Genomic DNA, 14737 nt, shown 5'->3' on the forward strand with positions numbered 1-14737 from the left:
TGTAAGAACCCATTTGCACGAGGGATTTGAATGTATATTTATCGGTTTTAAAGCCCATAAGAATAAGAATTAGTGGGCGCAGATTTTGGAGCAGTAATGATAAATACCACAATTACCACAGTCATTTGACTTTGATGAGCTTTTTTTGCCTACTCCGTCCGTCTGTCGATTGAAAGCGAATTAGAAAAGCTCTAATAACCGCCGCAAATCGTTTCCTCGCTGCTGCTGGTAAGCTAACGAAGTGAGCCGGATACCACTATTCGCACACGTAGGAATGCATTTTGCCTATTGAATCAAATGAAGGCGACAGAATTAGGTGAAATCCTCTTAAGCTCACTGTAGAAGAATATGAAGAGGACGCCTGTGATGCGGTGATATAGATGTCAAAGCATTTTGTCTGCTCGCCCGGAGGTAGAAACCATTCGTCTTTTGGCAACGCGATAAATTTGCGATTTAAAATGCGTGTTATAAAGGAGTTGATGTAAGACATTTTCATATCTTGCCGTGATTTTCGTGCGCTTTTACCAATGTAGTTTTCTTACTAAGTCGACCGTACCTCTTACTTGCATCGGACTTATTCAACCCATTTGCTTCCAGATTAGCTAAAAACTGTCATTAACTCAATAATATTTAAAAATGTAACTTGGGCTCTGAACGTCCTCTAACTTGCAGAAAAAAGCATTTAATGTTTTCATTGCTGACTCGAGTAGAACGCAAGTTGCGGGATCTCTCCCAGAAACGACTGATTCCCTCGAGGAGGATGGACGAGCAAAGTGATGATGTCATATACTACCACCAGTTGTTGGCCAGTAGTCTCATTGTTTTTTGCACCAATGAACTGACCGGTCAGATTTATACATATTAAGGTGATTCGATGGACGCCATATTTTGTGTCAGAACGGCATGCGATATATCGCATCAATTAGTTCCATTTTTTCAGCTACTCGTCATTTATCTCCAATTTTGAGATCGCAATTTTGGTGTCAGGAGACTAAAGCACTCACTTACCAATTTAAACAAAGAAATTCAACGTAATAAAGCCGTGGTTTTTTTCTAGAGAGAAAACATCGCATTCGATACTGATCTCGAAACTGCACTCGAATACGATATTTTCTCTCTAAAAAAAACCACGCCTTTATTACGTTGAATTTCTTTGTTAAAATTGGTAAATGAGTGCTCTAGTCTCCTGACAACAGAATTGTGATTTCAAAATTGGAGAAAAATGACGAGTAGCTGAAAAAATGGAACCAATTGATGCGATATATCGCATGCCGTTCACACAAAATATGGCGTCCATCGAATCACCTTTAAATCGTTACATCAGTCTATTTAGAGTCTGATTTGAGGTATAAACGTTGAAGCGTTTCCGGTGCGATCGAAGGATTGCAAGTCTGACAGCGACGAATCCGTTCATTAGCTACGCTTGCGTATACACTCGAGTTAGTCAGTTGTTTTTAAAAATCATCCTGTCCGAGGAAGAGTGACTAGCGGATGGGCAGGTCAAGAGAAGGTGGATTTTCTCCTGATTGGAAGCAGGACTCAAGAAAAGAGCCTCTGTGGAAACAGAGATATGGGCAGTAAAAACAGGTTATCATAAGGAGATAGCAATACCATTAATCGTTGGCCAATGTGGAAAACCACGTATTTCCACTGCAGAGTTTCAAAATTTCCGTTCCTATTTTGATGTTTTGCAAGAAACAAGACAACCTCATGGTTTGAAATTCATACAGAGTATTCTGCTGATAGAGAAAAAAAATCAGGAGGTTTCCAAGATAGTAAATTGACTAGATGGATTGCATTTTGCAAAATAGAACCAAGAGCTATCCAATGTTGCTAAGATCGTGCGACTTACATTCTTTGCAATGGAATTACTGAAATCATGCATACAAAAAATTAAATTTACAAAGGTAAATTTCATCATCTTGAAATTATAGTTTGTTGGGAGTAAAGATGCTTAGGGCAACTGAGATGGACTTTTGGCGGAGGTCTGCTGGCATCTCAAGAAGAGAGCGTATCCGCAATGAAAAAGTACGCGAGATCATGGGTGTGGAGAAGGACATCGTGCACGATATCAGGTCCAAGCAGTTGGTCTGGTATGGACATGTGCGAAGGATGGCAGACGACCGGTTGCCCAAGCAGGTCTTCGATTGGGTTCCTCCCGGAAGGCGACGGCGTGGACGTCCTGTGAAAGGTAGGCGACAAGGGGTGGAGGAGGAGATCAAAAGGTGCCAATTGCCTGATGATCTCTGGAAGGATAGGGGGCAATGGCGATTGGGCGTCGCAGAGCGCGAGGCGGCGTTGTAAAAGCGACTTTATGTATGTATGTATGGGAGTAAAGATAAAACTTTTCAGATGATCAGCTTATATTTGCAACGTAAAAAAAGTTCCACAATTCTCGCAATATTGGAATTCTCTTGGTTCCTTTTGGCTAAATGCAATCCAGTTTATTCCGAGGCAGAAATTAATTGTGATCGAAAGTCTGCAGCGTTGCAAATGGAGATACGCGATTCCGCACTTTGACTATCAAAATGTGTGTACAGGGTAACATTTTCATCAATATTATCAATATTATTGAGCGACTTCACTTGCCGTCCAATGTGTGATATTGCGTTATGTTTTTTTCGCAGGGCCTCCTTTCAATGTTTTGTGTCTCTCTGGGCGTGTGTTGACTTTGAGCGCACTAATTTTCGGCTACCTTCTGTTCACTTATTTCAGCTCCGCTATCATAGTCAAACTTCTGTCTCCACCCAAGAAAATCGACTATGATTTGGAGTTCTTAGTTGAAAGTGACCTGAGTGTTGGTGTAGAGAATGTCAGTTACTACTACTTCTACTTCACGGTTAGTCAGTCGTGTAAAATCCTTTAACATTAGATAATCACCCTCTCTCTCCCCGCAAACATCAAAATATCAATGGTCAAAGTGTAGACGTATCTCTTGCTTTTTGCTTGATTAAAGAATACGGTCATCATAACGGAAGTTTAAGTAAAAGTATGATTTACAGTTTTTAACACGAAATGTTGCTTTTTTTGAGATTGTACCTGACGCACAGTTTTTCATGTTGCTCTGAATCTTATATCATGAGGAAAAATTTCTAAAATATTATTTGGATTGCATTTTGCAAAAAGGAACCACTAGCATTGCAATGTTGCTAAGATTGTGCAACTTCTTTTGTCTTAGAGAAAAAACCCGATAATCGATTATTGGTTCCTATTCTACTCGCTAAAAACTGTGAATTTAAGACAAAAATGATCATCTAAATCTCATAGTTTTTCACGATTTCCGCAATTTTATCGCAAAGGATGAAGTTGCACAATCTTAGCATCATTGCAATGCTAGTGGTTCCTTTTTGCAAAATGCAATCCATTTGCAAATGATTTTTAGTGAGTAAATACAAGAGGAGGCCGAAATAAAAATTGAAATCTTAATTTGTCTGTACCATTCACGTAGTAACTGTGCTATGAAATCCCGGTATCAATATGGTGTTCGAAAAGGTGTACTCTAAAAATCTTATTCGATTTTCCAGAGGTACCCTTTCATGATCTTACGGGAAATATATAAAGAAAAGATGAAATCAAAGGCGGCTTTCATACCAATGGAGGAAGGACTTGCCAAAGTTCGGAGTGACCAGTATGCATTCGGTGGTGACATGCGGATTTTGTTTGCAGCGGCTGAGAAAATGTTCACCGACAACGAGAAGTGTTCTTTGGAAGCCATTGACATGATCGCCGTCAATATACCTCGCAGTATCGCCATTCCAAAAAACTCTCCGTACGATGAGATGTTATCTGCAGGGTAGATCACTATTTAAAAAAAAAGTATTTTAGTCTTACATACCAGATATGCTACTTCGTTGCTACATATTTCGAGAGAAAGAGGTACCATGAGGCCTTACAGTGCGCTAATACCATAGCGCCAAATAGTGAAATTGTTTTCATAGATTTTGAAAAAGTCTTGAAAACTCATAAGAAGGTGCAGTATGTCAGGTAATAACACATGAAATCTAATCGGAAAATAATTTGAAGGTAACACAAGGATGAAAGTATACATATGAAGTCGCTCCTACCACGCACTCTGGCGTTCTGCGACACCCAAACGCCACATATTCCTGTCCTCCTAGAGGTTATCGGGGATGGGAGTAACGTAATGATAGCTGTACTACATTTTGCAATCAGGAAATACAGTTTTTAACTCATCCTCATGAACACTTACGTGCATACGAGAAGTAATAGTGCATACGTTGTTTCTAAACTGAGCCAAAAATTGTAGTTATCCTAAAATTGCAAAATGTGGTCCATTTAAGACTGAAAGAGGTTCTGCCTGAAATCAGACATTATAATTTTAAACCCTACGTTCCGTCCATTTACAAACAGGGTGATCCAAAAGTCCTGTGGTATCATCACTGGATATCTCCTCTGTAACTGTTGAACAAAGTGAAATAGAGACTTGAAATTTTGGATCAAGGAAACTACATTTGTGACCTGCTCCTAAAAAAAATGAAGTGGGAGAGTTATCCTGAGAGAGGACAAGAACCCTACATTTTTTTTTTTTCTTTCTTTTTTTTTTTAAAAAAAAACCCAACTTTGCACCGATTTCAATTTCAATCCAACGTCAGGTGTGACTTGATTCCTCCTCTCCCCATCGTTAGATACGAGTCGGGCAGTGGCGAGGCGTGCATGATCGATTATCGATATTTCTCCATTTGAAGCTTTGGTAAAGAATCGATGTTTAAGGTGTTCGTTGCGAACACCCTGTTTATCGATCCTTTTCCGTAGGTTCAAATGGCAGATCAATCGATATATCGCAAATCGAGCCACGTCACTGCCCGACGCGTATCTAACGATGGGGAGAGGAGAGATTGAGTCAAACCTGAGATTAAGTCACCCTTCGAACTTCGTCGTCCTCATTTATAATGCTATATTATGTCGCCGCTGCGGGCTGACCGTTGAAATTGATAGACAAAACGATAGAAAAAGAGGACATAATTAGTATGGAGCGATCCTATTGGTTAATTCGGGTGGTTCATATAGACTATATATGGGGGTAAATGCTGGATTAACTACAGAGTCTCTAGTACGTTAGTTAGTCTATTACCTACCTCCTCTTTGTCCATTGCAACCACCTGCTACCACCAATAGGATCCCTCCATATCTTATCTGTCTTCTTTGTCTATAGCTTCGTCTATCAATTTCAATAATCAGCCCGCTGAGCTCACAGCGTGCTAAAGCAATGACAAAAATCGTTGGCAGGTATTTACTTTTCATGGAGCGAGGGATCACTCATCGGCTGGATCGTATTTGGAGTTTTGGAAAACCGGCCTGTTTGGAGAGGGACTTCGTCCCGGTCGAGCTTCACGACATTTTATTCGCCTTCGTCGCTCTTGCGTTTGGATTCGTGGTCGCCCTCTCTTCTTTACTCGTGGAGTTTTCGTGGAAGAAGAAAATTCCGCTCGATGTTCCTTCCTGGAGAAAAGCAAGACGCAATGGTCACAGCCACCCTGATCCGGAAAGAGGAAATTACCTTCTTCCCACGCGCCGTAGAGATAGAGCTTTCTAAGCTGTGTTGGTTCGGTACCATGCAATATTGCCATATGTTTATTGCAATATTGCATGTCGCCATATTGGACAGTGACGTGGCGTAATCTGCGATACATCGATTGAAATGCCGTTTAAACCTATGGAAAAGGATCGATAAACAGGGGGTTTGCAATGAACACCTTGATAATCGATTCTTTACCATACCTTCAAATTGAGAAATATCAATAATCGATCATTCACGACTCGCCACTGATTGGAATTTTGTACTAATTTTGAAATATTTGTTGCTAACCTAATTTTTAACGTTTCCATAGGAAACAGAAAAAGTAAGAATAAAAATATTACCAAAATACTGTAATTTTTATCGAAGTTCACTTTTATGTATTTGTTTCCCTATTTATTTTATGCATGTACTATTGTTTCTTTCTGGCTTTGATTTCCTCTTAGAACAGTGTTGGTCCAGCGCTTTGTTACGATCCTGCTATTGAATAAAAAAATTGGGTTGATATTTTAATGACAATCTATCTGCACTTGCATACCTATCTATTCGTACTCGGTTGACATAACTCCGGTAAAAGCCGGTTTTTTACGCAGTTACCTTATAATCAGAAGTCCAAGTGAAATGCTTGTCTAATCCCGAAAATATTATTTTCATGAACATTTCTTATTTGAGAAAGAAAGGAGAAGACGTGACATGAGAAATTTTGGCACTCCATGCAATTGCTAACCTTTTGTGTTTCTCGCGACAGGCTTAGTGGCGTATCAATAGCCAAGCAAGGAGAAGATGCTTCAGATTGAAAACATGCAAGTAGCATGCAAACATGCAATCAGTTTTTGACTAAGTATAATGCGGAGTTTAAATTGATCGAAGCCGAAGAGAGGAGATTAGATTCTACTCGCTTAGCTCCAAGCTCCATGTGTTGTCATATATTTTGCTGGTGTCTAGTGCCCCCTCAATTTTATACCTCACTATGGTCTTACTTATACGTTTTTCTTTACCGTCACCGTAAATGCGTTCAGCTTTAAGAATTTGCTTGTGCTGAACTGCACGAGCGATCGAATCGGCAAGACAACAAATTGGAGGATTCACTTTAGAGACTTTAACGCAAGGGCAGAAAAGTAGGCGTAACGAAAACCGTGAGTTGCTTGACGCAAGAAGAAGTCATTATTTGAAAATTTGCTCTTGCTGAGACACACGAGAGATCGCCAAGACGGTAAAATGCAGGAATCACTTTAGAGACTTTAACGCAAGGGCAGCAAAGTAAGCATAACGATAATTGCGGGCTGCTGCTCGAAAATTTGGAGGTTATATAAGTTTGATCAGGTCATGTAGCTCTTAGGGCTCGAAAAGGCGCCCAACCTATGAACCCGAACTATCCAGTGGTACTAATTCAAACTCCGAGAGTAGGTACACTGTTCAATAATTATAAAAGCTCGTCTAAAATTTTAATTTCGTAAACATTTTCTTAGTTTCAAAGTTTTAATCCTTAAAAACGCTTTTTTAAAATGCGCTGTCGGCCCAATTGATTAACCTTTCAAATGCATATAGGTTGGCAGCGGCACTTTTCTAGTGACTTTCGTTTTTCACGTTGTCGCCCTTTTGGGCCCTAAAAGCTACATAAATCGAGTTGTCCATACTCTCCGTATAATGGTACTCCAGTTATTATATAAGTTTTAGTGCACTGGAAAAAAAAACACATTGGATCTAGAGTCCAGACTCTTGAAAACATCGACAAGAAAAAATACTCTTGATTCAATCGGATTTTTGCTTGGATCAAAACGAAATCCGCTTAAATTAAGAGGCTTGGTTCTTGATTTAAGCTAGATTCTGATGGAATCAAGAGTACTTTTTCATGTCGATGTTATTATGAGTCTGGACTCTAGATCCAATGTGTTTTTTTTTCCAGTGTGTTTTATCCGATCTTTAGTGTTGAGTTTCGTTTAAGGTGATTCGTCAAGCTCAAGTGACGTGGTCGAACTGGCTTGCGATATATCGCATCTGTTAGGTCAAAAATCTCGGCAGATTTTGAATTTTCAGTAAAAAAAAAGGACGATAGCCCCTGCGCATGAGCCTAGAGAATCATTCTAAACCCAAAAATCGGCAAAATTCAGAGAAATGAAAGCAGGATATTGTTTGGAAAACAAACCTCGCATTCGATTCAGCTATCGATTTCGGTATCAAATGCGAGGATTTTTTCCAAACACTATCCTGCTTTCATTTCTCTGAATTTTGCCGATTTTTGGGTTTAGAATGATTCTTCAGGCTCATGCGCAGGGGCTATCGTCCTTTTTTTTGCTGAAAATTCAAAATCTGCCGAGATTTTTGACCTAACAGATGCGATATATCGCAAGCCAGTTCGACCACGTCACTTGAGCTTGACGAATCACCTTAAACTGTGTATATGCAGTTTGAATCCCGAATGCATCCGTCAAGTTCAAACACCAAGTACAAGCGCACCAGCTCAACGCTCAAAGCCTCAGCGGTCATCGGATGGAGCTATTTCCACCGGTTGCAGCATCGCCTCCTTTTCCTTTTCCTCCTCGCATGGCGTCCGCCGCTGGGTTTTCGGCGGCCCGAAACCGGGGGCATCGGCAACGTCCCGGGTGCACAATAGCGGAACACTCTTCGTCTTCGTATAAAAATAATCAGCGACGTCTAAGAGCACTTTATTCGCTTTCTGCCCCGATCCGCGATCGTGAATTTCCACCATGTAAGTGCGGCCCCGGCTACATCGGATTTTCCTGCCATCTTCGTCCGCGACCGTTCGCCGCGCTAACGTCTCGCCGTGCACCCGAGGAAACGGAAATAACGGATCGGTGAAATACACGAGGGGATGAATGAGTTGTTTTCCTGATTGTAAATTTACTAGTTTTCGTAGATATTTATTCGATAGTTCTAATAAATATTTTCAGTGCGTGTCACCAAGTGCCGCGTTCATTAGTTCGGTGGTGAAGATATGTGCTGATAGTGAGAAAGTGCAAAGTGTTATAGCCCTTTCCTGTTGTCATGGCTTACCTTTTAATGGTAAGTCTGTTTACTTGTGCTCTTGGAGTTGCTTCATTGTTGTTGGGTCGATAAGAAGGAGACCGAGTGTAAACTTCGTCTATCTTTGAAGTATTAAAAAAAGGAGGTTAACTGCACCGGTAGAGTAAAAAGCTCACTCTATTTCAGCTTTTTTCAGATATCCTCGGATATCTAGGAAAAGCTACGCGTGTGCCCTAAAAAGTTCAAGAAGGAAAAAGAGAGATAAAACATCGGACAAATAACTATGTATTATATATTTACCAGCAAATGACAACAAGAAATATGTTTATCAGTTCATTGTTTTACCTACCTCATTTTTTATTGAATGGAATTTTTAATTTAAAAGTAAGTCGCAATTTTTAAAACTCCATATAAAACTCAGGACTGGCGTTAGAAAAGACTGAAAAGAATTTTATACATGGAGTCGATAAACTCGTCAAGTTATATCTTCAAAACATCAAATACGAAATGTTTTTTCTTTAAAAAACAGAAAAAGAAAAAAATAATGTGAGTCTCTACCGTTTTGCTTTGGGATTCTGACATCACGATCGTCAACCTGGAAAGAGACTTTTTTTCATTACCTTTTTGACACGGAAAGTGCACAAATATGTCGAACCGAACTAAACTTTTGACGGTTTGAAGTTTGCAGCTTTAAAACACAGTTTTGAGACGTAGATATTGAAACTTTTGATCTGTCATGAGCAAAGCTGAACAAATTCAGATTATATAGCAACTTTACGCACCCTATGTTGGCATAAAAATTGATTAATTTGTGTGGAGCTTTTTTGGGGTACAGAGTATTTTCCGCTGTCAATTAATATTCCAATTTTTCAACCAAACTTGATGTTATCGATCTCTAAAATAAATATCTCTTTTCTACTTAGGTAACTTTTTCCGCGGTTGGTCGCATATCGACGGTGAAAATCCCAAAACCCCGTACCTCGATTTGCAATGCTGCATACTCCTGCCGTACTTCATTTTTAAATTTAAAATCTTCAACATCGAGTCTTAAGAACTTCCGTAATTTTCATTCTCTATGATTGTGAAAACACCGAGGAATGTTTTGATGTGCGTTCTCCTTTAAATACATACAATTGGAGCGGTGTATTAAGACACCACAAACGAGATTCGTGATTTGAGGGTCTCGCCTTCGACATTTTTCTACATTAAAGGGGCTCTGCTCCGTTTAGTGCGTTAAATGCTTAGGATTATTTTATAAAAAAAATGAAAATTAGAGTTTCAATAAGAAAATCAAAGTTTAAGGACGACTAATTTTAAATTTGAGAAAAAAGCAGCTTCTCACCTGACAACTTCATCAGGAAAAGCCTAACCAGCATTAATATTTTGTAAAAAGGATCTTTTCAAGATCATATCAAGGACACATCCTATCGATGGTGAAGTTGTGAAAATGTGTGCTTCAATTTGCGGCGTTGCAGACTTTCTGTTGTACTTTATTCTCAACATAAAAAGTGATTTTTGGAAAATCTCATTGATTTTTCCTCTCTAAATGAATAATATCCTGTGAAAATTTCAAGTTATGATTTTGGACCGGTCTCTTTATGAAAAATAAAGGAGGACGGCTTTCCTCACTTTTCCTTTTCACGCAATTTTCCTCAAATTCCCGTAAATTTTTGTGTGTCCTCTGAAGATAATTTTGTAGAGTCTCCAAACAAATCCGTCGTTCAGTTGTGACATGAGCATTGCAAGGTAAAGTCGGCATAAGCTGAGATATGTTGTTCCGTTTCCATTGACTTTGATCTCATGCTAGGACGTTTAATGAGCTTTCATGCATGACAGATTTTTACTGAAAATTTTAAAGTAGGAGTTTAAGCCACTAAACGAGTAACGTTAAAATTGGTAAACAATTTAAAAACTCTAGACCACTCATTTGCATAAGTCGTAAAATACTTAAGATTAATTAATAATTTGTAATTATTTTACGATTTATGCAAGTGAGTGGTTTCAAGTTTTTAAATTTTTTAGGTACCAACTTCAGATTTTTTCTTCAGTCACTTTTCTCCTTCCTCTCTTCCTTTTTTGACAAAGTATGCAGACTTCGACTTCCTATCAAGTACAGATATTATTACTATTTCAAGACCGAGGTGCCACCTGCATTGAGTATCAAATAATGCCTCGGGTTTCATATATTTCACCAAATACTATACATAAAAAAAATGATGATTCATTTTTAACAAGTTGTTCAGGGAAAACAGACAAGACAGGAAGAATCAATCGATAGATTAAAAATGTGAGTCACCGCTCATGTCTCATGTTATCCGGAGAAAAGTACAGTTTTTATTGAAATTTTCCTCCCTTAATCTAAAAAAATCACACAAAATTGAAAAGGAAAATTTTGATATGTTTTCCTCAAAGGAAATTGAACGTAATTGGAGATTTTTAAATGCTGCAACTGAAGTACGCATTTTTTGCACTTAACCATCCATAGGTATGTCGTTTAAGAGTAAAAATTTGAAAACTGAACTACGCATTTTTTGCACTTAGCCTTCCGTACGTTGGTTTGCATTTAAGAGTAAAAAAGTTGAAAACTGAAACACGCATTTTTTGCACTTAGCCATCCATACACTGGTTTGTCATTTAAGAGTAAAAAAGTTAAAATTTGGAACTGTGAATTGATTGTTAAAAGGCTTTCATAACTTATGCAATGATTCATTTCGATCCTTGGACCCCCTCGTCTCATAATTAACGGTTCGGTAAAATGAACCTGGAACTGTGTTCAAATTACGTGACACTGGGAGTAACTCCTCCACTCCTCTCTCCGTAATAGAATCGGATTACGGTTTTAAGATCCCCGTATCTCGCAGTGAGACGCATAATTTTGATGGAGCCAGGCGCATTGTGATTTAAGATAACTAAAATTGGGATAACTACACCAAAACCTTGACGGATTAATTCTGCATCATTTGGCGCAAAGAACGCTCGAAATTTATCCTTTGGTGGTAATGGGTCATTAGACGAAGTCTGAGCGAGAAAAAGTTCATTGCGAGTTTTCTCTTCAAAATCTTACGGATTAGACGATTAACTGGACAGGAATTTACTTGTGATTCTATCAACAAGTATTTTTGATACAGATCGAATGGAAGTTAGGTCACACAAAGAACGTCATTTTTGTGTATTTTTCCGTAATTTATAACAATTTACTTTTGAACACCTGTAATTCAGTTTTAGAGTGGATTCAAAACTTTCCATTGCGTGATTTGTGTTTCTCGTGAAAAAAAGAACAAAAAATGTTGCATTAAGCCTTGATCCATCCAGTGGCCCAATCATAGGATGGGGACGAGAAATGGGAAATTCAAGGAAAGTGCTTTTAAAATCTGCCAGAACTGTTGGAATCCTTCAAAATCCTCAGAGCATAATCGGAAGCTCGCGAAGAAAACTGATAAACAATTTTGCGCAATAAGTAACTGTCGTCCCTTAATAAAACTGAATGCGCTAGGAATTAAGTTCGCAAAATCACAAATCACGGCACGTGGCTTCTTAGTTTCAGGCTAATGCGCTAGTGGTGAAGTCATGATTATGTCGAGAATTTGGCAGATAGATTACTTATACGTTCTAAGTTTTGAAAACGACACCACCAAGCGCTGAATATTGCGAATTCCGATTATCATTTGGACATATTTCTATCAAACGGAACTATGTGTATTAAGGCATGAGCCCTGAGACCAATGAGAATATGCGCATAAAGGGGCTCACGTCATAATGCACATGGTTCCGTTTGATCGAATTACGTCCATTTCTACCGTTCCAGTAGATCGGACATGTCTAATTCCGGATGCAGTCAATTTTTGTACCTACCTGATAATCCGGCCGCGTTCATCTCCTCTTCATCTCGCCGTTCCCTTAACTTAAGGACGTATCCCAATTTCCACGTAAGTCCTGTTCTCCGTATAACTCTGTGCTTTCCAGGGCCCATGTAAAAATAAAGATACGCCCTTACGTCAGAGGAGCGACGATCTGTTGTCGAAAGAGAACGGGTAAATATTTTCTCTGCGCTAACAAGGAACGGTACTTCAATTTTCAAGGCACGTGCCATTTCATTGCCTTTCAACGTGCTTTTTGAAGCATGGTTGTTTAGAATTTTAGTAAAATATAAATATATAGATGACACTGTTTCATTTGCTTATTTAATATGTTCCGCAACCAGTGGTTAAAAATTGCCATTGTAAGTTCCGTACATGCGTCAGGAATTTGAAACAAAGAGTTTCCCATACTCTGCTCCCCGTGAAACTACAAGCATCATTTCGCCGTCTTCCGGACGAAAGAACGCAACTCCATTCCAAGGTTGCAAAACTGACTCAAACAATTCCATTGTTTACAGGAATGTACTTATGCCATTTTTGTCAAAAATTGGTCTGATTTTTGTACGAGATCAGAGGAAAAATCGAGGATATTTTCAGTTAAAAATGCCTCAAATTCTCCTGGTAAAAAAACAATTACCTAGGAGGAATTTGGCAACAGTGAAATGAAGTTACGTTCTTTCGTGGGGGAAACGACGATATGAGCCATGTACATGAGGTAATCCTGCCAAAACGAGCATGATGACAACTGTTGAGATCGTGTTTTTATCAACATGGTCTCTGTGTCAATAGGTCGTCAACACGAGGGTAACATGGCATGAACTTGCCCGAAAAGGCCACAATGAAACACGTATGCTACCGTGTTGGTCCCATGCATCGTCGTCAAACACTGATTTCAGCATCTGACCGCATTGCTGGCACCATGCCTCACACATTTAAACTAGGGCTATGATAGCATGGAGAAAAAAAAGGAGGTGTTTGCATTTCCGGCATATTGGACTTTTTTTTGATGACGTAGGTCGGTACGGCGACTTTTATCATCGATTTTCTTGGGAACGGTGTATTTTATGGAAAAAATGCATTCTACATAAAGTGTTTGAAATTATATCATGAGTTGATTTAAGCAAAAAATCGGACTTTATGGTCCGCTTTTCATACTTCGAATTCCGGATTTTGCTGACCAGGTTGTACCGGCCTACGTCACAGGGTACACAATCCTCAGATGCAAACACCTCCTTTTTTTCTCTAGGCTATGATAGGATTGCGAGAAAGCCCCCTTTTTACCTTTTTGGAGATGCATTGGATTGCGCAAATTGTTCTGCTACTGCAAACTCAAATATTTGCGCGAATATTCAATATTAAACGTGGAAGCATTAATCTGGCAACCTTCGTAGTTTGTGGTAGATAACCACATCGCAGAAGACTGTTCATTCCCCCCTCACTTACGGGCATGTCTCTCTTCGATGGATAGCCCTCGCAGCACGTATGGCCCAGAGAGCTTTCATAGACATTTCAAAGGTGATCTAAGGGCCCATGGCCGCTACGCAGTCGCTAACCACTGAAAGAACTACACGTAAAAAATCGTAGAACAACCATGTTCAAGTTTTTTAAGAGATCAATGGATTCAAAACTCGACGGGTGCACCCGGAAGTAAGCGTATATTTACCTCTGATTGCAACGTTATGCACCACTTTTATGTTTTATTCTTAATAAATGTTTTTAAAAAGGTACACACGGTTTTTCTGAAAAGTTTCCGCGAATTTATCGAAATGATCTCAAATAAAAGAATCGAAAATTTTGACGCGATATTTTCGTTCGCTCTATTTTCTTTTAATGTAACCAAAAAGAAAAAGAAAATATTGAATAATATTCGAGTTTCTAAATCGTTACAATGAGGATTATTACAATATATTTTCCCTTTAATCATGGTAAAAACTGGAGCAGAAAATCAAGAATTATAACATGCAGTCCCACAGCATTCCTACAGTCTTGTAGGCGCTAATATGCATGCCATGACAACTGGACGACTGCACCGCATTTGGCGTAATGCGTGAAGTATTCATGCAGTCTTGTAGGCGCTTATGTGGGCTTTATGCCGACCGCACTGTTCGGTGCGATTATTCGAACTCGTATGAGAATAATCGCAGCATCGAATAATAGAGCTTAGAAGGCCGTTTCAGAACCCTTCGTCAACGATTTTTTACCCGCACACCTGTTTTGTCCAGTAGTTTACGTCCACGCGAAAAATAGGCATTGAAATACAAAAATTGAGAGAAGGAGGTGCTGTTATGGTAACTCATATTTTGAATGAAATATCACTTTCTTCTTTTGATTCATCTTTTAAAATGTCATTAGCGAATAT

At 39.1% G+C, this 14737-nt stretch overlaps 1 protein-coding gene across 3 annotated transcripts in view; it reads left to right on the forward strand.

Annotated features, from left to right (window-relative positions):
* Positions 1 to 6297, forward strand: part of LOC109038111 (ionotropic receptor 75a) — a 37436-nt gene extending 31139 nt beyond the window's left edge. For all 3 annotated transcript variants that reach the window (XM_019053065.2, XM_072302312.1, XM_072302313.1), the window contains 3 exons: positions 2628 to 2839; positions 3525 to 3793; positions 5248 to 6297. In XM_019053065.2, coding sequence (XP_018908610.2) covers positions 2628 to 2839; positions 3525 to 3793; positions 5248 to 5554 — 788 coding nt within the window. In that variant the 3' untranslated portion in view covers positions 5555 to 6297. The remainder of the gene's footprint in view (positions 1 to 2627; positions 2840 to 3524; positions 3794 to 5247) is intronic.
* Positions 6298 to 14737: the final 8440 nt, after the last annotated feature.

The sequence above is a fragment of the Bemisia tabaci genome, chromosome 7 (genome assembly GCF_918797505.1).
Source record: "Bemisia tabaci chromosome 7, PGI_BMITA_v3".
Classification (NCBI taxonomy): Eukaryota; Metazoa; Arthropoda; class Insecta; order Hemiptera; family Aleyrodidae; genus Bemisia; species Bemisia tabaci.